The following is a 25,691-nucleotide window of genomic DNA, read 5'->3' as shown; positions in this document are numbered from 1 at the left end:
TGTTTCCCAAAGCATTCCTCAGAGAAGCCTCAAAGATGTGATCACACAAAATGTAATGCACCTATCACCTACCGGTGCGTCAAAGATAATTTGACAGCTGGTATGTAGACCGTTTACAAACTGAATCTTTTAGGCTCATGTCTGTTTCATGGTGGCACATAACCAGCAACTTGAGCCAAGCATTAGTCACTGTGTGAGTGAAGCACATTTATCTAGCAAGCAAGCAATTAAAAAAAGAAACTTCTTTAGGCAGACTGCTGCATTTGATAAACTGTCTTCTTACTTACCTAACATGACTTTTGCAGAAAGCCAAGGCAAGTTTGGAAAGTTTAAACATTTAAACATTTCTACATTGTTTTGGTGATTGAAATGTATTTATATTATATTTCCATAAAGTCGAGGTGTCAAAGCATGTTACAGGCAGAAAAAAAAACAGATTTAGTTAAAAAGGTGAGTTTTCATCATTTTTGGCTGTTTGCCAGAAATCTGCCACATGGACATCCGAGGGGTTTTCCCAGACCGCTGCACATGTCCAACACATTCTGACAAACATTTTGATCATATTCTCTGTTTATCATTTAAAGTTTATCATATAGTGGTTTTCCAACCACATGAGGCCTACTGTATATCCACTGTGAGAATATTTTCAGAAATTCAGGAACTTTTGATTCATTTCCACCTGTGGAACCAGGGCTCAATGTACTTCCAGGAATTTCTTTTCTTCTCCATGAGGCAGACATCATATGTTTATGAATGTTTAAATATGTGTTGTTGCAAATTATTCCAAAATACTTAAATACAGTTCTGTTTCAGCAGAGAACTGCTGTAACTGAAGGGTAGTTCATCGAGTCCATTGCATTGATGATTCAGCATTAGGGAGATGAAAGGGAGAGGGAGAGAGAGGGAAGAAGGGAAAAGGGACTTTCCCCACTATTCATTCAGCGTCTGCTCCTCCTCCTGTGCCTGTCTCTCTCTCTCTCTCTCTCTCTCTCTCTCTAGCATTCCAACGTCAGGCTCATGCTCTTGATTCCTGTCTTCTGTAATTGGAGCTCTCGTTCTCCAAACTGCTCTTGCATGCCGGTGGCTGTTTCCACTTTTTCCTGACAGTTGCTGATAAACACTTCATTCCTCAGCTCAGATCTGAATTCGGCCAGGCTGCCGTTGTTTCGGTTCAGGATCACCGATTTAGGAGCTTCTAATCCAGAGCTGGCTTTAACGCATACATGCATGGCTCAGAGTGGCGAGATATATCGCTTATATCGCATTCATTACTGAAATGGCCTGTACCAATGAGGTGCATGAAATATGAGCAAAGATTGAATGATGCCAATAAAAATGACATGTAGCTATGCTTCATAAACTTTTGATTTTTCAGACTTGGCTCTTAGACTAAAGCAACAGTCACACTACATTTTCACTATTTATTTATTTATGTATGTATGTATGTATGTATGTATACATGCCAGGGAGCAACAGTCAGGCGATTTTGGGCAACAATCAGATGGTTTTGGAGAAAATATACTGGTAATGTTAGCTAGCTAGCTAGTGTCTTTTTTTAGTTTTTGTGACTGTAAGAAATAAGCAACATTGAAAAAATATGAGGCAAAAGGTTTAAGCACGACTAAAGCATAGTTCTATTCCTTGTCCTTTTCCCATTAAAGGTATATATATATATTTTTTAACCAGGCATATTTTGTTATTATTCAGTATGATAACTGCTTGAGAGAGGGTGAGACATAGTATCTTTGTTTCAATTATTTTTTTAATAATCTTTTGCTGGAGTGTGAGTAACTTTACATGCACCTGACATCACTGAAATGCGTTGGATCATTAAAAAAAAAATCCTGGGTTTCTAATCACATGAGGTATATATCAATGCTGCAGGAATATTTTTCCAGGAACTCAGGTTGAAAGGTTGATTTTACTTCCAGAGACCTTTTTAAATTTCTGCTCCAGTGTAGGTACTTTCTGTGAAATGATTGGAGCTGAACCTGCTGTTCTGAATGTTGCTGATTGGTCAAGCACAAGTTTATAGGTCTTTGTGCTATAGCTAAATCAATAGCACTTAACCACTGTAACGTGCACCATATGGACAAAAGGATATCTTAGACCAGCTCTCCTACGCCTGTTTTACACTATGCAATGTCTTTTAAGATTATTACTTGTCATGAGATGATCCCAATGAACTCTTGGCCAAATTCTATGATAGACTGTGTGATAACACATGCTCTCCATGTCAGATTATATGATGAAGATCCTTTAAATAAAGAAAATTACTTTAGAAAATGGGGTTGCATAAAAATAAATATTGTTCAATGTGAGCATGACCAAAGAATTATTTTACGATGTGAGATTTTTGTATGTGTCAGCAAAATCAGGCTGAAAATCATACAGTGTGAAGTCAGCTTTAGACTGATCTGCTCTGTAATCGTAGAGCACCATCTTTTAAGGTGTAATTTAACATCGTTTGGACATTCTCCGGTGTTGAATCTATCTAGCGAGGCAGCAGTGATGGCTTAAGCTAAGGTTAAGTTACTAGCTTAGTGTCCAAAAGGTGTGAGTTTAAAGCCCAGAACTGCAAATGCTGGCTGCTTCAGGAAGACGTTTCCCTGCACACAGGATAAATGGAAGTCATTTATTTTAAATGTCTGTTGATTTATGACAAGAAGCAGAGTGGATATTGGCAGAGTGAGCCAGGCGACGTCATAAAGTTGAGCAGAGGTTAATTTTTCAAATGAGGAGCGAAGCAATATGGCAACCATCAACGGGAGTAAGATTTAGGACAAATCATTTTTCCCACTTTGAAACAATGTCCAACAACATCTCTGGTTTCTGTCAGATAGCTATGCTGTCAGATAGCTAAGGAAGAGATTTGTTGACATTTCTTTACTTTATTGCATTAAATATGTTTAACATTTATTCTTGGAGAAACATTTTGGATTTTGAGTGAGCTAAATTAGAGAGAAACTGGAAACCTGTTACAGCCTGTAAAGTAAAGCAAGCTAGTTCACTTAAATCACCATATGAACACTGGAGCATGCATTCTTCCTAACTAGCTTATTAATTACAATTTTTAAATCAACAGAAGGTTGACAAATTAAAGATAAAACCAGCATAAAGTGTCATACGAACAGCTTCACTGGACCACAGCAGAAGTCTGTGGAACTGTACTGGATGGAGGAAAACCATACCTCCTAAAGATATTTTCTCATTTGGTGTTTTAATGATGGTGGTGGAGAGCTCTGTCTAACACATCACTCCAAAATCTCCCATTGGTGTTCAACTGGGTCGAGATCTGGTGACTGTGAAGGCCACAGCATATGATTTACACCATTTTCATACTTATCAAACCATTCAGTGGGCCATGTGACCTGTGTCATCCTGGAAGAGATCACATGATAGAAATGTTATCATAAGATAAAGGTGATTAGTCAGAAGGACTTTGTATTGACTTGGAGTTACTCTTTCCTCCAAACCTCGCCAATAAAATGTTTTCCATAGCATAATAGAGCTTTTTTTTTTTAAATTTGTGACTCATCTATAGCTGTATGGGGATTAAAATTGGTTTCTTGAGTGTTGATAAAGAGAAGTATGATACACATCAGTCAAAAATAAAATACCTGAACTGCTGTGATGACTGAACTCATTATGTGAGGAGAGAAATCGCTTCTGGTGTGAACACAGGGTTAACCCTGAACTGCTCAGCTCTGTGCTTTGAATAGATTCTGCTTCGCTTGTAAGTCACTCTGAATAAAGCATCTGCCAAACGAATCAGTGTACCTATATGTACTGAATCAGATTAAAGGGCGGTTGATGGAGTAACACAGCGAAAACAGGGCTTGTCTGATTCATCACGGCAGTGAAAGCTTCTTCAGCAAGTGCTTTGTTAAACTGTGAGCTTTCCTAACCACAGACTCCTTGTAAATTTGTAATGATCAAGGTTGAGTCATTGCAGTAGTCACGATATCTGTGAGATTGTGTTCAATTAGGAGCCAAGGACATCAGTTTGGGCTCATCTCTCTCTCCCTCTGTTTCTCTCTTGTTCTCTCGTCCTCTCTTTTTTCCCCCATGCCAGAATGATTTCCATCTGGGCTGAGTCCCAGCCAGGCAACTTCTCAATTACCACAGAGAGTAAGAGACATGGAGAGAGAAACAGGGGGGGGGGGAGAAAGAGAGATAGAGAGAGGGGGAGAGGGAAAGAAAGACTCCTGTCTTCTCCCTGATGGATCCAGCCCTCCACCCACACACCTTCTCATGGTTCCTGGCCAAATACCACAAAGAGAACGAGAGAGAGAGAGAGAGAGAGAGAGATCCTGTGTTCCACGTCTGCTGACAATTCTCGCTCTCTTTCTCTCTCTCTCTCTCTCGCTTTTACCTCATCCTCCTCCCCATGCTTTCTTCCTGAGGACTAATGAAAGGAGAGGAATGTTTATATATCTGAATTTGCCCTTCTCCTTCTTAGCGGCTACGATGGATTTCATAAAGTGCTGCTCTCCAAACAACCTGGACGAGATGCGTCTGAGTAGGAGGAATGGGGTGAAACAGACAAAGGGCAGTGTGTGTGTGTGTGTGTGTGTGTGTATCCTATATTGCTAAAGAAGACATGCATAATCCTCAGACATAAAACATCTTCGCTTCACCACACCATCTCAGACTGTTCTTTTGAAGACATAAACATTTCTGGATCTTAATGTAACTCCGAGGTGCAGTCACACAGACTGTTTATACATTTACATACATTTCTTGGCTCTCTGGGCTGTTTAATATTTGCATTGAACTTTTTTGTCCTTACTTTTCCAAGTCAAAAAGGGTGGAGCTCGAGAGAAATGCAATCAGCTAATTGTAAACTTTTTCATATGTCATCATCATAGCGTACCAAACATTATTTAGCTTCACTGGATTTAACTACATAATAGATTAGCAGCTTGCTAGTAGCCTGCTAGCAAATTTGTGTAAAACAGAATTATCCAACATTAGCTATCTATCTAATGGGTTTAATAACAAAAAAAAAACTGTTAACCTGATGTTAGCTAACAAACCTAGCTAGCTGCTTAACACCAGATAGCTGCTAGAGAAGATGTTATCTAAAGTAACTATTTTCTGCATTTAGTTAGCTGACTAGCTTAGCCAGTGTTTCTGAACTACCAGTTAGTGAGATTAAAACACGCATTCTATGCTAAGCAGAACATCAAGATATTTAAACGGAAACCAGGCTATTTGTGAGGTAATAATATCAAATTTGCAATTAGTTGAATAGATTATACTTGAGCTCTCCTTTTATTCACTAGGCTAAATCAAGATGTGCTTTCTGATCAGGTCTGACTAGGAATGAAACTTTGTGTGTGTGTGTGTGTGTGTGTGTGTATGTGTGTTTCGTTATTTCTTTCGGTTCTGGTAACTGCACTCCAGCTCAGCCATGCCCGTGTGGATTGTGATGAAGCCGACACACTCTCACTCACAGACCCTCTAACATACACTCACCACATTGTTGTTCTGATAACATGCTGTTCTCTATAGTTGAGTTTATTTTGGGGTGGAGGAGAGGTGAAATAGAATGAAGGAGAGCAAGAGGTGGATGGGAGGACTGAGAGAGGTTGGAGATAAAGTGCTCAGTGAATGGTGGAAGATGGAGGAACAGATCGAGGAGATTGTTATTTGGCCAAGCTTTCTGAAAGTGGATCATTACAGGACAACAATTTCAAGGCTAGCATCAAGAACCACTCTATGGCCACTTATTATGTGTCTGTGTTTGTTTGCTTCTTTCTTTATTTCTATCTCTCTCTCTCTCTCTCTCTCTCTCTCGTGGTATACATATGAATCAGTGCTTGTGGAAGTGGAAGTGCTTCATTTCAGTTCAGTGTTGTTGCTGAAGTCACCGGTTATTGATTTTGCAGTGACATGAGACATTTCTATACGTTCTTTGTAACTACACAACCTGTGAGTGACAATTTCATTACACATGTTGCCAAAGGCCTTTTTCCACCTCCCATTTCCTTGTCTGCAATACTGCTACGAGTGCATTTAAATCAGGATTTGTCCTCTTTTCGCATTACAGTGCTGTTCGGTCGCCCGCGTTTAGATGGTAATTGTTTTCAGACTGACCGATTCGAGCTGGTCTCTATATTTTCAATAACACTGCATTGATTCAGAACAGAAAAGTGATGAGGACTCAGTGGATCTAAAGGGATCTACCTTTTTTATTTGAGGTGTACTATTGTTTTAAGATTGTTACTAGTCACGATGTATGAGATGGTCCAATAAAACCTTGGCCGATTCTTTAATAAACTGTGCCATAACATGTGTTCTCCATATCAGATTATAAGATGAAGACAAATGAAAAATGACTATGTTCTGCTTACGTCATGAATCAGTGCAATCTGCGCTTGTGCAGAAAATGGGGTCGCATAAACAGAAACATTCTTCAAAGTGAGCTTGAGGTAATAAGGATATTTTGCAATGAGCATGTTTGTTGACAGTACTGCCCCATGGGTTTTGCATAAGCCTATCCTGTCCTCCTATTGGTGGCTTTTAGATGAGCATTATAGCAGCGGCCACACACTGAGATTTCAGTAAAAAAATTCCTGACACTGTCCAAACTTTGTTGTTTCCTGTTTTTGGTCACAATGGCACTAGTGAGCATGTCATTTAATCAAATCATGACCAAAGAATTCTTTTACGATGTGCAATTTTCCCTATACAGCATGGCCAAAAGTATGTGAACATCTGTGGTCAAACTGTTGCCACAAAGTACACTATTGTCTAAAATGTCTTTGTATGGTGTAGCATTACAATTTCATTGTAATTCAATTTAGTTCAATGGAACTAAGGGGTCCAAACATGTTCCAGCATGACAATGCCCCTGTACACAAAGCGAGCTCTATGAACACATGGTTTGCCAGGTCACTCAAGCAGAAGAACTTGAGTAACCTGCACAGAGCCCTGACATCAACCCCACTGAACACCTTTGGGATGAACTGGAACACTGACTGAACCCCAGGCCTCCTCACCCGACATCAGTGCCTGACCTCAATAACGCTCTTGTGGCTGAACGAGCAAATCTCCACAGTCACTCCAAAATCTAGTTGAAAGCCTTCCCAGAAGATGGAGGTTATTATAACAGCAAAGGGAGGACTACATCTGGAATGGGATGCTCCACAAGCACATATGGGTTATGATCTGTCAGGTGTCCACATACTTTGGCTATATAGTGTAGTGTATGTCTGAGACAGCAAATTTGGGTTGAAAAAATCATATGGTGTATAGCTGACTTAAATCATCAAACACTAAAAAATCTGAGTAAGGTAGGGTATTGTCAGCACTATTACAAAATAACACATTTTCAATTTAGTGAATAAAAACATCTGCTTCCATGTATTCAGCTTTAATGTGAAAAATAATGTTTCTAGCTCATCTACAAATCTCATCATTCTCTCCACATCCTCCCCAATTACAGATTAGAAGACGTGCACATTTACAGACAAGTTATTGTTGAGGCAGCTAATACACACATTGTCAAAAGCATATCACACTAAATGCAGTGAAATTTGGATAATATATTAGTGCCTTAGCCTGCACTGACACAAACTGCTGTAGCTTAAGTAAAGCTAACTAGAAGTGGGTTGCACTGGTGGAATGGGTTGTGTTTTAAGAAACAAAAATATACTGTTTAACAAAATAAGACAATGCTCTGGCATTTTCACATCTGATTTACTACTTTTCTGTTTTTAACATACGGTGCTGAATTAATGAGCTTTAAAAAGAGCAACATAGAAGCTAGATAGCTTTCTGAAGGCATTTCAGGGTGGTTTCTGTGCTTGTCGAAGAGGTTAGGTTTTGTCAGATTGTCCTGTATAGTAATGGCTAGCTCACATAAGCAGTGAGGATTATGAGCATTTTGGAATAGGACTTACATCCTCTCAGAAATCCTGTTAAGTTAGCTCATGTTAGCTAGCTGATCATTTCTTAAAAATCATCTCAGAATCTCATGTTAGGTCTTTTTACATTGAGATGGTGAGAGTGATCTATCCCAGTAAAATATGTGTGGCCTCTGTGTCTGTCATTCCAAGTGAAGGAGGTGTGGCCTCTGTGTCTGTCATTCCAAGTGAAGGAGGTGTGGCCTCTGTGTCTGTCATTCCAAGTGAAGGAGGTGTGGCCTCTGTGTCTGTCTTTCCAAGTGAAGGAGGTGTGGCCTCTGTGTCTGTCATTCCAAGTGAAGGAGGTGTGGCCTTTGTGTCTGTCATTCCAAGTGAAGGAGGTGTGGCCTCTGTGTCTGTCATTCCAAGTGAAGGAGGTGTGGCCTCTGTGTCTGTCATTCCAAGTGAACGAAGTGTGGCCTCTGTGTCTGTCATTCCAAGTGAACGAAGTGTGGCCTCTGTGTCTGTCATTCCAAGTGAATGAAGTGTGGCCTCTGTGTCTGTCTTTCCCAATGCATGAGACATGGTTTTCCACTATTCAAATCTAACACTATTTTTCTTCAAAAACTGAACTTTGTACAATATAGGATCACATTCTATCATATTGAATTGCTGGCTGATTCAAATTTTCCTTCATACATTGTAATGTCTTAGAAGGAAATATACACACCATTGATAAATGAACCTTGCAGTTCTTTGCTATTTCCTAGTCATGCTGTTCACACTGACAGTGTTAAAACTGCAAAAATAATACAACTAATACCTTTTTCTATTACAACTTATGCAACATTTGCAATTCATTCATGGCTGAGTTGTTCGAAATATCTCTCTCTCTCTCTGACTCACTATCATGTACAAAAATATCAGCTCTTGGCTTTTATGCTCAAGCTATAATCATAATGGGGATTGCCTTTAATGGAGCTTCCTGGAGGATTGGCCTCCAGAGATGCTATCTATTCCACTGTGTGATTCACTAGTGACAATTATGGGGCCATATCTGACCATATCAGTCCAGAAACAACCACACACATGTCCCTGTGTGTATGAGAGACACACTCAAAACATGTATGTTTCTCATCATTAAAACAACATGGCTTCTGTGCTGGTCTAACCCAGCTCGTGTTTGAAGTGCAGCTCGGGTCATTATGAGGAATAAAAAGAACCATTCTTTTGAGCAGTCACCCTGCTGTCTAAATTCAATAAATGGGAAAGGTGAGCTGCTATAACCCACCTGCCCCTTTGTACCATTATGACAGCTTTAAGTGCTGAAAAGGGCTATAAAACAGGCAACCTTAAAAATCTTAAAAAACATTAAAACCAGGGTTAATTTAAGGCTTGGACTAATAGAGCGGTGCAGGAGAGTGAAGCAGAGGACAATCCTGCTCACATGGGCTTTACACACTACACAAAGGAAGCACAATAATTCATGACACTGCCCTTTACTGGTAACTGCTAGCCCCAGAATTGCCTACTACTAAACTGAACTAATTTTTCAAAAGACACAAGGCTGCTTGCCATATTCTATAGGTTTATGCCTCTCTTTTTAGATAGATAAAATGCACATCGTGATAAATGAGACATTTACAACATCCGATGATTCAGTGCAAAACAATTTGGTGCTATTTTTGTGTGGCACAATGAAACAATTCTTTATAGAAAGAGATTATGGAGCTAATTTTGTGCCAGATATGATCTACATACAAAATTTTAACTGTCAAAAATGTCTTAAAAGAATGCATACACCATCGGTGTCAATTAGCCAACAGGAATTTAGAGCAACAAATCCTGATGTTTAGCCACGCCCACTGAGCAATCAACACAACACACCTGTATGATAATTATTTTTGAACATGAGTTTGAATGTGATTGGTTAAATCTGAGTACAGTCACATGCCCCACTATGACAAGGTGTGCACATTTATACAATCAGGTTATTGTAAGGTTTTTTTTCTTCCCTGAAAATATTTGTTTATTTGTTTGTCACTTAAATTTTGTGGGTTGCTATATCACATTAAAAGTGGAAAAAGATCTGATATGATTATTCTTGGTTTTATTTTTTACATCACAGAAACCTGCAATTTTAACAGGGGTGTGTAGACATTTTTATATCCACTGTATGTGTACCGAGAGAGAGAGAGAGAGAGAGAGAGAGAGAGAGAATGTTACAGACTGAACATTCTTCAAGGACAAGCAAGTGAGCTGGTTTAGATTTGGCATGTAAGTGGCCTTCTCCCTCACCACCCTTCTCTTCACTGAAGTCGTAAATAATCGGCTTTTTTGTATCACAGGATTATGATTTAAATGTACGTTCCTCCGAGCTGTTACCTTAACAGCTAAATGTTTCTGCCCTTCATAATGACCTTGATGAAGGGATCAGTAAGTGGTGACAGCAAGGTTTTCCCTCAAAGAGCATGAGCCAAGATCAGATTATTTGGGGGGAAAAGTCTTTGTCTCAAGCATGGTGCTCATGGTCTTTGTTCTGTCTGTATGGTTACTTTGCAGTGGTCCCCCTTCTGGTGGCTGTAGTGTACTGCAATGACCTCATGTGCTCTCCTTCCAGGTTTAATATTTAAAGGAATCACGCAGCTGTGTGTGTCACTAGTGGTGATATTCAATACATCTGAACAATGTGTATGAAGCATACATACGTACATACATACATACATACATACAGTATGAGTTATACATACATGTGATAAATATGTATATATAGTCAGAATGCATTTTTTCTGGTTACATTTTTTGTTACCTGTTGTACAATAATACTGATTTTTGCAAAACTGTAAAGTACATCTTATATACATGAAAGGTGTTATGTAAATAAGATATTTTTATACACCACAGTCATACACCATGCTGTTATGTCATGCATTAATACCTGTGCTGTATTCCTCTTATACCACAATTTGGAACAATTCATTTCTAGTTACATTTAATGTTACATTTAATGTAAATGTTCCTGTTCTCACTCACCTTGTAGCTGTTTACCAGCCTCTTTTTTTTTCTCTCTCTTGAAGTTAATAAGACAAAAATATGCATCTTGTCATGTTACTGAGAAACAGGAAATTCAACAGTGCTATGATATATGTAAGTCTTTTTTTTATTGTTGTGCTATAAATATACAACATATAGTCATAAGTGGAATGAAATAGTGTACATCCAGGATTACAATGCCATACATAAGACAACGCAAGAGCTTCATACACATGGCTACACATAGTGTGACATATAGTGTGGCAAGTGCAATATGACAAGAACAATAAAAAAAGTTTCAATAGATATGGCAGATAGAGTTAGCCCTTTGGACTACAACTATATCTAGTTAAGCCGTAATAAATGTAGAAAAAGGCCTGCATTCAGTGTCACCCCAGTGCATTCTTGGTGAGGAAAATGCCACAAAAACACTAAATTGCCCCTTTGACATTAAGTAAACCCTCACTCCATGTTTTTTTATGTTGCGTTATAGCTATAATACTAGGTCTGCTATTGCTGTTGCCTTCAGTCTGGAAGCCTCCCAAACAGCCGATCAATGCAGCCTGGAGTCAGTGCAAGCTCATATCTGACCTGCATGCTCCTCGAACTGTCTCAAAACACAGCCTTTGCCCTAACTGAGCACTTTCTCTCTCAGTCTTCCTTTCTTTGTGTGTGCATGTGTGTGTGTGTGTGTGTGTGCGTATGTGTGTGCGTGTGTGTGTATCTTTTTCATTTGTGTCTGGATCTGTTCCTCTTTCACCGTGTGACTCACTTTTGCCAAACCTCATAGCTAATTTATAAAGTGTTATCTAGTTTTTATGCTTCATCTTTTGAAATGTGATAAAAATGCAGCCAACAGCCATTAAAGTGCACAGCATCTAGTAAGCCTGAAGCCCAGTTCCATGGTGAATGAACTAAAAACCCACATTGGGTATGTATTTTTGCACTTGCTCAAGACGCGAGGGGCGAAAAGCCAGAAAACCACGCCTGGGGGATAATCAGTCTTCTTGGCACAAAAAACCTGTTAGCACTACTGCTAACCTGTGATTATGTACAAGGAAGTCTTTGAAGAAAAACAACAGTCAGGGCAAGTTAGTGTCAGTGTGTGCTTTTGTTTTTATGCTTGGAAATCACAGTGCTTCTTTGGACTTTATTCTGACGTTTATTGAGTGTTAGGCGTAACTCTGGTCATTTATTGAGTGTTAGCGGTAAGTCTGCTGCTAGCCCATAGCTAACTGAGATAATGATGTTTGTTTTTGGGGGAATGTTGTAAACTATTTGCAACTTGCTTTATTATGAACCTCTGTGAATTTGCCTAAAAGTAGATTGTAAACATGCTATGTGCAAATCATAGTTAGGCCTACTAGACTCATAGCCTGGCAGCTGATCTGCTATCTGCGGTGAAGACCAGTTCATTTTTCTGCTGTAAAGAATTTTCTGCTGTAGGATTTACGCTCAAAGAGGCTGATCCAGGTCAGTCCATAAGTGTGGTCTTGCACAGCAGTACCCACGTCTAATTTTGCATCTGTATTGTAGAAAACAGCTATGTCTTGAAATGCCACTATCTGTATCTGTTTAGTGTTCCAAATATCAGTAATTGTATCTGTATTTGGATTTAAATCTATAGTGGGCATTGCTTAAACTGGAAGGGATTTTTTTTTTTTTTTAAAATATGAGTCTGCATGGGACTGTTTTTTAATCTCGCTCACCCAGTTATATAAACAAACTAGTAGCCTAATTTAAACCACTGTGATCCTGACCGGGCAGTTACTAATGATGTATGAATGCTGTAAATGAATCATTCATCATTCACATTAATGAAAGTGGTCTTTCTTTGTCCCATGAGCTAATCCCAGCTGTGTAGATTTATTTATATCTATTCGGGGTATAATGCAATGCCATTATTTATATCTGTTTAGGGCTGTAAATATGTGTATCTGGATTCAGATTTGATCCAGAAGTGGGTATGGAATAAACCACTATGTCCCAGAAAAGATTTTCATTTGATAATGACATAGAATGATGTAAAACATGCACAATGAACATGCAATTTTTTAAAATTATTTTTTGCCTGGGAAGTGATAAAAGAATGTTTTAAAAAGTAAATGTTCAATTGAAATTGCACTCAAATAAAAAAATAAAATAAAATCATATTTCTTTTGCAAATCTTGGTTCATCTTGTATAGAAATAGGTAGAGGTGTGATTTTATTTTGGACCTCAGTCCAAAAGTGTTTAGGTGTTTAGGTTTAGGCTGCTGGAGCAAACCACTGTATCTGTATTTAAATCCATTTCGTACACATTATCTGTTCTTTCTGAATAATGTATTTGGATTTAGTTACATCCTTAATGTCTGTTTCTTTGTTCCTTTTTTTCTTTTATCCAAGACAATTTGCAAGTGAGGGCAGACTGCAATCCAAATACAACTAAGCTGAGCAGGATTTGGGGACTACTCCAGGGCCTAGCAGTACCTGCCAGGCAGCACTGGGGACAAAACTCATAACCTACTGGTCACAAAGCACCTTAAATCCTACTGAGATCAAAGCCGTTTACAGTGTACATACGTAGATAGGGCACTTAACAGCAATTTAGAAACATGCAAACATGCAGACTTCAAATTTATGTACATTACTGTTTAAAAATGTGAGTGTAAAACATCTTTAAAACAAGCAATAACACTAGACCTTGTCTAGCACCTAAAACATATTTAAACTTTAGAACAAATAAAGGATAAAAAGAACTGACCTTTTCCCTAAGAGCTTAAGAGACGGGGAAGATCCCCTCCCTCCTCCACACAGTGTGAATTGAACAGCTAGCACAATGACAGGACTAATTCTAATCTCTGGATTGCTTTGTGTGAATGAAGGTCTCAGATCTTACCCCCATTCGTTTGTGTGTGTGTGTGTGTCCATGTAAAGCAGTATTTGTCGCCTGCAGCCTACACCACGCATACAACCGTTACATCACTTCCTTTTTCCTGCTTTCCTGTGCTGGGGTTCCTCAGGGTTCTAACAGAAGGCCTATTTTTTCCAGTCAGGCAGACAAAGACAGGATTCATTCATCCCTCACTCAGACTTAAGTCACTTAGTCAGCTGTAAACGCCTGACTGTGTGAATTAGTGTGCACTTTTAACGTAATACAGAGCTGAACTGTAACATACACTCCTTCTTGCTATTGTTTGTCACCATTTGTGTTGCAGGGTGGCTGAACTTGGCACGACTGGAACTGTTTGCCTGGTGAGCCTGCAGCAAGAGTAGCACAGCTTGTCCCGCTCATTAAGAGTGTAATTAGCACTCCATTTCAGCACTTCCTGCTCTACTTGCATCCATTGATTCTGGACTGTGCTTTCCCTTCTATACATAAACATAATATTTATTCAATATTTATATGTTTTTATTCATTTGGCAGATGCTTTTTTCTACATGAGGCAGAATCCAAGTCCAAGCTATATCCATAGAGCTAAGCATTAAAAAATATTTCACTTGCACTTATTTTATTTCAGTTAGTATATTATTTTAATTTACTTAATTTATTATAATTTATTGTTATACTTTCTTATTTTTAACATTCTTTCATTTTAACTAACTCTTAATCCTAGTTTTTCTTTATTGACATCTGTAATTCTAAAAGTTACAATAATAATAATAATAATAACACTAATAATAATTATTATTATTATTATTATTATTATTATTAATTCCTTGCTTATTCTGTGTATCTGTCTGTTTATTCATCTGTCTGTCTGATTGATTTTTCCTAGTAATTACCTCTACTACCTAAACACTAATATTTTTTACTTGCCTCAAAGCTCCATGATGCACATGTACATATATAAACATGAACACACATTTTAAAAAGAAAAGTGTAGATTTAGGTTTCATGTTTTTCCCTTTCTACCTGTGTCTCTCTCTCTCTCTGTCTCTCTGTCTTTTTTCCCCCCAGACGACCTTCCAGTCAGACTTATTCAGGGCAGATCATACAGTGAGCAAAATTCTGCAGCAGCATTCATAACACGTATGAGAAAGAGAGGTAGATGAGGAGGTGGAGAGGTGGAAGGATGGATTAGGCGGCATAAGGTGAGGGGAGGAGGAGTGGTGCATTATGGGGGATCAGCCCCAGCTGTCCTGTCGTTCTGCTGCATGCTTCTCCAGCCGTCTGGCAGGCAGCCAATAGGAGGCGGCAGATTCAGTGCCACTCCAGTTCAGTGTGTCAGTGCACACACACACACACACACACACACACACCCTGCACCACTGCAGCAATGGCCTACTTTACCTCTACACCTCTTCCATCTGGAATGCATAGATATATATACACACACACATACCGACTTGGACCAACCTTAATAGATAAAGTGTTTATGATAAAGAACAAGGAAGTGATGCTGCTCGGCTTGTGTGTGTGTGTGTTTGTGTGTCTGTATGTGTGTGTGCATGTGTGTGTCACAGCTACGAGAGTGTGTAACGCTTTATTGCGGGAGTTAAGTATTCTTCAATAGAGCAGATTACAACACGTACAAAAATACATGTTTGCATGCATACACACTCTAGATTCATGAATGAATGTGGATTAGAGGACAACTAGATATGCAAATCTGAAGGAGTTTCCCCATCCTGCCTCACACACACACACACACACACACACACACAGCCCTCAAGGAAAAAAAAAGATGATCTCAGTGAGTCCATGAGTCCACCGACTGCTGTATTTCCTCTAAACACTCCGCCACCCTGCTCCAGTGTGCATGCCGGAGCCTGACACTTTTTCTTTCTCTTCTTTTCTCCCAGACAGCAGAGGTTAAAAGCTAGCAGGACCTCTCTAACCTGCTACGCTAAGCTTCCTTTCCTCAGTAAAGAATAGACAGCTAATTTGTGATTAAACTTCTGGGTAACTTTTAATGCCAGACAGCAAATATCAGTTACAATCCAGCGTCCATCTTCAACACCCTAGGGCAAACGTCCTATAAAAAGAACTGGAGGTTTACAACTCATTTAATCACTAGGTAGTCATTTGGTTTCCCTTGTTGGAACCCTGCCTTAAACTGTTTAAAGCTAACTGCAAAATTAGCCTCAGCATGCTTTAGGCTTCAGTTTTAAAATTTATAAGATTACTACAAATTTCGTAAGCACACTCCTCATGAACCCAAACTGGGATTAGCCATGTCATGTTTTCTCTGTTATTCACCCTTATTATGTGATAGCCTCGTGGTATTGTTCCAAAACTGTTTAAAAGCAATAACACTTGTGAGTTACTGTTGGTTTGAAGAGTGTTGGCAACTGTTAGCTTGCTATAAACAAGCTAGCTATAATATCTAACTAAGCAAACTCCCACTGCACAAATATGCTAGGTAGATCAGGTGAGTGTGCATGTTCTTCACAATATGTTAGCTTTTTCAAAAACAACAACAACAAAAAAAACAAAGCTAACTAGCTGACAAATGTTGTATGTGTTCATTCTCAGTTAAACAAGCTCCACTACACCACAGTTTCTGAGATGACGGCAAAAATGGTGTACATCTGTAGTTTACTTTTTTAGAGGATGTGTGTAGTGTATATGGTACAAATAAGGAGCCGTAATACACCAGACAGATGTTGTGATTACAGCAGTCGTCTCTGCCATACTAGTTCCTCTTGAAATCATAGATCCTGTTCTACTGGCTGAAATCACTCACATGATTAGTCATGCACATTACTTGAAAAAAAATATTTTGAACTGTTAAAAATTTGTTCCAACTGCTCCAGAGCACAGCACATTCTGATAACGAAGGAATGTGGAAAAGACGTAAACATGTTACTATGGTAGATAGCTGCTGGTAAATATGTAGCGTCATGGATTCCCAGTGCCTCAGCTAGCAAACAGAGCAATTACAGTGATGTTATATGATAGTGCAGGAAGCACATATGCTCACATGCAGTACTCTAGTGACTCTAGAGACGTATTTATGTTTGATTAGTGCTATTTGAATAGGCTCGTCCTCAGGGACAGTTCACCTGCATTTGTCTTTTTGGCAAAGAGAGAACAAAGAACGAATATGCCGACTGTGCTTAAAGGCTTGTGCCAAATATTTCTCATACCCGATTCAAATGGACACTGCTCACAAAATGATAAATATTGATGGAATCCAATTCCCAGATATATTCTCGCTTAAAAAAAAACCACTTTTTACAATGTATTCATGTATTCATGGCAGCGTAGGCAAAATCCCATCTGGACTCAGAAGCAATAGCTAAAAAATTGGGGTATAGAGTGCACTTCACCATGATGTGCACAATGCAGCAGTGGAGAAAATTAACACATCCATATTATAACTGATGTTATTGTGCATTCCTGTGTTTCTTCATTTTTCTTATTTCAGAAATGCTTGAGCTGGAATACTGGGATCTTAGACAGAGAATGGGTTGTTTTTTTAGGTAGCCTCTGCTCTTTGTGTGTGTGTGTGTGTGTGTGTGTGTGTGTGTGTTAGAGAGAGAGAGAGAGAGAGAGAGAGAGGGGCACTGCACTGACTGGCTGAGAGGCAGTTAACCGTAACAGAGGCTGAACTCCCTTTGTTTTCCACAGACTGGGAGTGCTGTTGATTGCTATTGGATATGTAAGCTAATATTTAGAAATAGTTACATGAGTACTAGTCTGTTGCTTTGAATATAATAGGATGGAATTACTTAGTAATTAATTATTTAAAAGTACTTTTCAGTATTTACTTTAGAGGAAAAAAAAGGTATGGATGAATATGGAACAATTTTAGTGGCAAATGTTGCATAAGAAATGCCCAATAAAATATGATTTCCCCATCTCAACAGGACAGGCTGTAATGATGCAAGTCTGGTAGCACGTAGACACTTTCCATCTCGAATCTCCAATCAGAACGGCCTTGTGTAAACAGCTCTGAGATCGTACATGTGGAGTTTGCATAATGCCCCTCCAGATGTTTCCCTATACAGCTCCAACGGAAAGAGAAGAAGGCAGAAGGGGTTAAAAAGAATAAAAAAAGGGGTGAGCATTAAATAAGAGAAGCTTGAAGCACATTCTCAGGTTTAGAGGGGCAGTTCGAATTAGCATAGCTATTGTTCCCATGGCTTGAGGTGACAAAGCAGCCGCTTCTCGTTTCAATGCCACTGAATTGGTTTGAGATTTTCTTTGTGAAAGAAGAAGAGCACCCCCACACATACACCACCTCCTGAGCCACAAAAGGTAGTTGTGCACCCAGATGGGGAACTACTGGGAGAAACACGGACGTCTAGATCTCATATACAGAGGACGAACACATTGCTTAAGTGTGCTGTTAATATTTAATTGGTCAAGCCTACACTCGTCTGAAAGGAGTATTGATTGAACTGATTGTATTATGTATTTGGGTTCAGGTCTAGGTTTAGGTCACTCATATGGACAGGCTAGGCTTGTCATTTTCTTAGCCTTATTTTGAACTAGGGTCAGGCAATATAACGATATAACACCAGTATCATGTCCTGATATGCTTTTCTGGGTGTGTTGTGTATTGTCAGTGTGTCTACAACATCAATCAATTCCACTGTTATTTAGACTAACAAGGACCTCATTACACACTTGACTCGTGCCCCTAGTTTATTTTTGTCATTTTCGGAAATAAAAATCAGTTCAGCATACAGTTTGTCATAGGGTGGTGCTGCAGTTTTGATAGAGTTGAGTATTTATCACCTAAATGAAACACAGATAACGTACCGCAAAAACATTTTTAAGTATCACGATATACACTCCTGGGCAAAAAAATGGGCCCAAAATGGCAAATATTAAGCTTTTAATGGGCTTAACAACAAATCATTGATCAGAAAATGAGCAAGAATTAAACAAATGCACCCCTGAGAGCTCCTGTGGCACCATTTGCTCATATAATGTTTGGGGAAAAACTGAAACAGGGAAATTCACTTATATAGTCTTTTTGTACACAAAGGAAAAATCATGAAAATGATTAAAATATTTGATGTAAAATACAAACTAACACATGTCTGGGTGTACAAAATTTTCCAAAAGTATCTTCTGGGATATTTTTTTTCTTAAAATATTGGTCATTATTTGGTGATCTGCCACACCAGATGCAGCCATCAAGGGCCACAAGGCTTCAACATTTAAAGAAATCAAAGGGAAAAGCTCTCCCATACTAAGTCCCTTTATCTATTTGTTTAATTCTTGCTAATTTCCTGACCAATCATTTGTTGTTAAGACCATTAAAAGCTTAATATTTTACCATTTTGGGCTTGTCTCATTTGTATTTTTTTTGGCCCAGATGTGTATCTCTATCATATTACCCTCCTCTATTTTGCTCATGTCTGAACGGCGACATTTCTAGACTGTTGAGTACCAAAGGACAAAAATTTGGACGTATGATTGTTTTTCTTCATAGTGACTATAGTAAAACAGAGGCTACAGAACAAGTCTACGGAACTTGAAGTTGCATCATTTCTGCTTTGTTTGTGTCCAATAACCGAGTGACGATCATGTAAATACTGCCCAGTGTCGCAGACTGCCAACTTCCCAAGGAAATGAGCTGTGTTTGACCATAGCAGTTACCTCTTATGAGTCAAAGGGTAAGAGAGGCGGACGGATAGAAACAAAGGAAGAGAAGAAGAGAAGACACACACACACACACACACACACACACACACACGCACACGCACACACACTGAACTCCAGGACACAGCATGTCTGGGCATGTAGTTCCCCATCCAGCACTTTACTCAATAATTGTTAGTCACTCCAGTCAGTTTATTAAATAACAATGCTGAGATTATGACTTTAGATTTTACAGGATGAATTAAAAACCTGGCTGTTGAATATTGTCAGCAGAATGGAATATTTATTTTCAGAAGCCTCTGACACTATCATTACAAATCCAAACAAACTCTTTGACTTTACTGGAAAAGGTGAATGAGCAATGTTTAGAAAATGTTTACTTTACATAGATACATAGATAGATAGATAGATAGATAGGCATGACCAATCTGCTGGACTAAGTGGTGTGTTTACAGGCCAGTTACAACACTATACCTAAATTCAGTTGCCTGTATTGTGACTTTGTAGTCTCTATAACCTACTTTTACAAGCTGAACAGACAAGTGATCAGTCACAACAACACTGATCAGTCTAACAGATGAACAAAAGGCAGTGTAAGTAAACGGAGCATGATGTTACACAATGGCCATTTTAATTCCAAATAATATATGTTAACATAAATATACATGAAACTCTTACAGCTAGGTTTGTCTGACAAGCATACACTGAAATGTTCTTAAAAATATATAACGATCTTATAACAACAAAACAAACAAACAAAAAAAATGTCCTTACAAAATCTGTGTAATGATTTTGACGGGACAACAAAGGAGGGCGGGGCTGTCCGGCATGCTCTCCGTCTTTTCCACCGGCTCTATCAAATCATATTGGTTTATGCAAATCACAAACCGCTAACATCCAATCGTTCGCGTTTATGCAAATTAAAGCGAGCGTCGCAGCTCGGCCGCTCCAATCCGGCCGTTCAAAGCAAATGAAACGCCGCGTCGCTCCGCCCCCACATCCACACTGCTTCAGTCCGGTCCGTTCATGCAAAACAGAAGCAGCGGCTCGTCGCACACTCGCCCACCAATCCGCTGGCTTTATGCAAATCAGCCCCGCCTCTTTCCCGTTCGCCGCCCGGACGCTGACGTCATGCAAGCATATCCCCCCCTTCCAGTTTAGTGCCGCTGCTGCTGTGTGTCTGCAGCAAAAACTCAGAGAGAAAACAGGAAAAGAGCTGAGCGCAGGGAGGGGCACTTTCGGAGGAATTAGTACCACCGCCGGCACCGCAACAACCCCCAGTACCTTCGGAATACGCGTTCTGGGGGGATAAAATCAGGAGCTCGGATTTGCACTGCTTCTTTCCCTTCTTTCCTTTTTTACTGCCAGGACCAGAGAGGGAGAGAGCACTGATTTTTTTTTTTTTTTGCACCAGGGGCTTTTCTTTCCAGAGCCTCCTCTTCTCTCCCTCTTCAATCCCCACCCTTCTTTCTCTCCTTTGTCCGGTGTTGCTGATCCAAGAGAGCTGCCGAGAAAATAACAACAATCCCCCCCCTTCTTCCCGAGATGCCTAGCTCCCTGTTCCCCGAGCTGGAGAGGAATGGCAGCGGCAGCAGCCAGGGGGTCGACGCCCTGGACGACCAAAGAGCTCTGCAGCTCGCGCTGGACCTCACCCTGCTCGACCTGGACGAGAACCCCGCGTGCGACAACGAGCCCCGGAAGAAGAGCGTGAACATGACCGAGTGTGTGCCCGTGCCCAGCTCCGAGCATGTGGCCGAGATCGTGGGCAGACAAGGTGAGCTCTCTTTGTTGTTTCAGATGACCATGCTTCCCTATGAGCCATGTGTAGTCTTATAAATGCCACAGATGCATGTATGCTGCATGCTGTATATGCATGGCATTCACTCTTTAAGGGGTCATTATTTACGTGCAGTCACACACAGTAGTCTGGTGCATGGGCTTGCTTTATTTTGGTCTCACAAAAGGAAGGGAGTAGCTTTGCAGCCTCTCCTCTGACACCCTAGACTGGACCAGACCGCACCATGCACCATGGGTCTTCACTCTCTTTGTCATGTTATTCTTCCTTGTTTCTCATTTTTGTTCAAAACAAACAAACAACAACAACAACAACAAAAAAACACCATTTTCTACTGAGAACCAGATGCTTCACCATGTATACCACCATACACAGTGCTGGGATTTATTATTATTATTATAATTATTATTATTATTATTATTATCATCATTATTATTATTGTTGCTGTTGTTGTTGTTATTGTTAGGGACTATTCTCAATTTCATTTCTCATGTTGACACAGTAGCCTGTTTTGAGTAAGTGCACTTCGCTCTGCAACTGAAATAAAAAGGTGATTGAGGAGTTCCTGAGACGCAACAGACCAGAGTGATAGCCTACTTACGCTGAGACGGGTCAGACAGTGCCAGTTGTTTGTCTGTGTAGTCCTGGTTTAACACTCCTGATTCCTCCCTGACTCACTGTTCAGGGGGAATTTGTGCACAGGTTCTAGGAACTGGAGTGTTATTGTTTTCTTGTCAGCTTGTAGTTAAGTCATATGGTGGACAAAAAGCACTCCCTTCTTGTCTGGTTGAAATGTGAAAGCAGGGAAAATCCAGATTTTTTCCTCTGTGCTATTTTTGACCTGGACCACTGTGTGTCATGTAGCTGAGCATGTGGTTTGAATTTATGCCGTGCAAAAACTAAGCGCATCGTTGTTCCTAGATTCAAAAGCACGCATCTGCCTGCAACCTGCAACCGTTTGAGTGTAGCATGTTTCCTTTGTTTCTTCACATATCATATATCTTCAGTTGAGATTTTTACATTCGTTGCATGTTCTGTTTGACCACTTTCTGCTACTTTTGTTTGTCATGTTCTTTGTTTGGCTGCTGTAGAAATGCATGTTCACTTACAGTAAGCACTACAGGACTGCACAGTATATCGCAATACTGTAACAAACAGCATTTTGTGGGTGTTTTGATGAAATTGATGCAAGCATGTCTAACTGAGACACATCACAGCTTTACAGAACTCTTTGTTTTAATAAATTGCAACACATAGCCATCACGTGTGTTGCAATACAATCCTAAAATGTTATTTTTTGTCACATCATGCAGCCCCGGTGTAGCATGTTCCAGCATCTAACTTTCTCAATCGTGTTCATTATTTTTGTTTTAATTCTTTCTTTTTAATTTGTTGAAATTTAGGTTGCAAGATTAAAGCCCTGCGTGCCAAGACCAACACCTACATTAAGACTCCGGTGCGAGGGGAGGAGCCCGTGTTCGTGGTGACGGGCAGGAGGGAGGACGTAGCCATGGCGCGGAGGGAAATCATCTCAGCGGCCGAGCATTTCTCCATGATCCGAGCATCACGAAACAAAAACAGCAGCATGAATGGGGGTGGCAGCGTGCCTGGGCCGCCCAACCTACCGGGTCAAACCACCATCCAGGTGCGAGTGCCATACCGTGTTGTCGGGTTGGTGGTGGGACCCAAAGGAGCCACGATCAAGCGCATCCAACAGCAGACACACACCTATATTGTGACCCCGAGCCGAGATAAGGAGCCTGTGTTCGAGGTAACAGGCATGCCGGAGAATGTGGATCGAGCGCGTGATGAGATTGAGGCGCACATCGCCATGCGCACAGGCGCTGGGCTGATCGAGTTCGCCAATGCTGCTGACGATAATGACTTCCACGCCAATGGCACAGATGTGGGCTTTGAAATGCATGCAGCTAGTGCCAGCAGTCATCACGCCAGCCTATGGGGCAAAACAAGTGCTAGTGCTAGTGCCAGCGCCACGCCCAGCCTTGGACGCAAGCCCTTCGCCAGCTATCGCAACGACAGCTCCAGCTCTCTAGGTAGCGCCTCCACTGACTCGTACTTCGGCACCAATTATAGCCCGCCGAGTCCAGCACTGAGCTACAACAACAATAACAACAACAACAACCTGAACATCAACGGCAACTCGTTTGTTTATGGCGGCGAGATCGTATCTCCTGACTGTGCTGACCTCGCGTTCGATTCCTCGCCCGGATTTGACCCAGCGCCTGGTTTGATTTGGTCTCAGTACGAACGTAGCATGAGTTTAACAAACAGTGCTACGTCGTCCTCCATGTTCCCTTCCAATGCTTCCTCTAACGCTAATGGGATTCTGGCCAACCAGAGGCGGCTGAACGGGATGAACTGCTCCACCCAGCCTCGTTTATCCCCGCCCCTTCATCATGTGGGTGGGATCAGTGATCATCCACTGGCCAGGAGGGTACGCAGCGACCCAGGTGGAGGCTCCTTAAATTTCCCAGGCTACAACAACATGGCTTCCCATCTCCCTGGGTTGCCCTCAGATTCATCTGCGTCCTCCTCTTCTTCGTCATCTTCCTCTTCCTCCTCTTCCTCTTCCTCGGGAACGAGCCGTAAAGGCAGCCGGGACTGTTCAGTGTGCTTCGAGAGCGAGGTGATCGCCGCCCTCGTGCCATGCGGCCATAACCTCTTCTGCATGGAGTGTGCCAACCGCATCTGCGAGCGCAATGACCCTGAATGCCCCGTCTGCCACGCTGCAGTTACTCAGGCAATACGTATATTTTCATAATTAAATAAACAATTCAAAGATGATGACAAAGACATGACTATGATAGCAACAAAGATAGCACCACGACAGAACATTTAACCACAAACTCCTGTTATGGCTTTATGAAACTCCTAATAATAACGCGTCTATCATACGTGTATATACATATGTATGTGAAGCTGCAGTATCCAAAAAAGTGAAAGCCGAATGAGGGCTCTGGTGTCATTTGCTTATACTGTAGCTCGGGACGAATAATTTCAACCTCTAATGCATGTTTAAATGTATTTAAAAGCCTAGTAATCTACATAGTTCTAGTACAGCGTACGCAGACAAAGTTTTTCCGCAAAGTCCGGAGAAGGGCCGCAAAAGTCTGGCCAACGGTACGTGAGTCAGCATGTAGACTGTTATCAAAGTCAGGCCTTTCGATTTCACCAAGGGATCGGAAACACATTGATTGACTTACAGCAACGACGATACTGCAGCGACTACAAATTATCCGAGGCGGAGTGATAACATATCCTGCATATATATGTATAGAACAAACGAACCAACGAAATCCACACGTTTTAAATATTAATGACATTAATACAGATTGAAGTATTTTATTCTTTTTTGACTTGAAAGATTATATTTCATATGGCAAAGATGTTTACAGATATTTTAATTTAAGTTCAGTGAACTTTTTTGTAGCTGGGTTCAAATATGGTTTATTTTTTAGTATGGCCTTCGGGCAACGAACACTGTATTATTTTAATATCACACAGAAAATGTGGATGGACGATCCGAAACACGGTGTGTACTTGCATTAACAGTATTCTGTTGGGACTGAGGGTTTCTAGGTTCAGCAAAAAAAAAAATCTTTTAAATCCGTTTCACCCAGCATATTTTTTATTCAGTAATATAAAGCATATTTTATTCTATATTATTACGAAGCATTCAAATGTATAAAACTTAGTAAGTTGGACAAAAGGAAACCATTTATGCTTTCTAAAAATTTGTATGAATTAGATTCCAGTGGGTATTACAGACTTCTGTTGCACCACTATAGTTTTAGTATTTCTATTTTAATACGTTTGTTTACCACTTGTTTATGTATATGTAGGTGAAGTTACTTGAGCGTAAAAGTACTTTATTGAGCAAAGTTTAAAAACAAAGTATATTTTATTTTATGATAAAAAAAAGGCCTTTAACCTCATGGTCAAATACTAATATTATATTTGCTGAAACAAGATTTGAAAAATGTATCAAGAGTTTTATTTTTCTGACATTTAAAGTTCTACATGATAAAGTAAAACTTAAGTAATGGTGCTACTTCATGTTTTTTTAAGTATTTCTATATAAGTCCAATAAAATGGTACATGAAAGAAGTGTGTTGCTTCAGTCATTATGCAATGTTAACTGACATTCTGTGTAAATGGACTTCGTAGTCAATATATACAGTTATATACCAATTTATAACATCAGGCCCAGAGTGCCTTGTGATAGACATGAAGTATGCTCAGTCTCATACACTAATGCTCTTACACATAGAAGTTGTTCAGACAATACTTCCTGATAGTCGTTTCATGTCCTGTTATTTACCCACATGTTGTGTCTATTACCCACAATGCACTATAGGCATGCATTAGTTTTAAGGGTGAGAAGTGTTAACAGATGCGTACAGAACGTACATACCGAAGTGTGTAATGAAATAAAGTGTAAAGTTAT

At 40.1% G+C, this 25,691-nt stretch overlaps 1 protein-coding gene across 1 annotated transcript; it reads left to right on the top strand.

Moving 5' to 3' along the window:
* Positions 1-20,548: 20,548 nt before the first annotated feature.
* Positions 20,549-25,351, top strand: mex3b (mex-3 RNA binding family member B). The gene is made up of 2 exons (XM_026930847.3): positions 20,549-21,202; positions 22,627-25,351. The coding sequence occupies exons 1-2, from the start codon at positions 20,974-20,976 to the stop codon at positions 24,003-24,005; spliced, it is 1,608 nt and encodes a 535-aa protein (XP_026786648.1). The 5' UTR covers positions 20,549-20,973; the 3' UTR covers positions 24,006-25,351.
* The last annotated feature ends 340 nt before the right edge of the window (positions 25,352-25,691 follow it).

The sequence above is a fragment of the Pangasianodon hypophthalmus genome, chromosome 11, assembly GCF_027358585.1.
Source record: "Pangasianodon hypophthalmus isolate fPanHyp1 chromosome 11, fPanHyp1.pri, whole genome shotgun sequence".
Lineage (NCBI taxonomy): Eukaryota > Metazoa > Chordata > Actinopteri > Siluriformes > Pangasiidae > Pangasianodon > Pangasianodon hypophthalmus.
The sequence above is the reverse complement of the archived record's forward strand: the minus strand, read 5'-3'. Positions and strand labels throughout refer to the sequence as shown.

What these genes read in the sequence shown, in the direction of transcription:
- mex3b (XM_026930847.3), top strand. Translation starts at nt 20,974, where the DNA reads ATGCCTAGCTCCCTGTTCCCCGAGCTGGAGAGGAATGGCAGCGGCAGC. An exon ending in CGAGATCGTGGGCAGACAAG is followed by an intron (nt 21,203 to 22,626) that starts GTGAGCTCTCTT and finishes GTTGAAATTTAG; the next exon opens with GTTGCAAGATTAAAGCCCTG.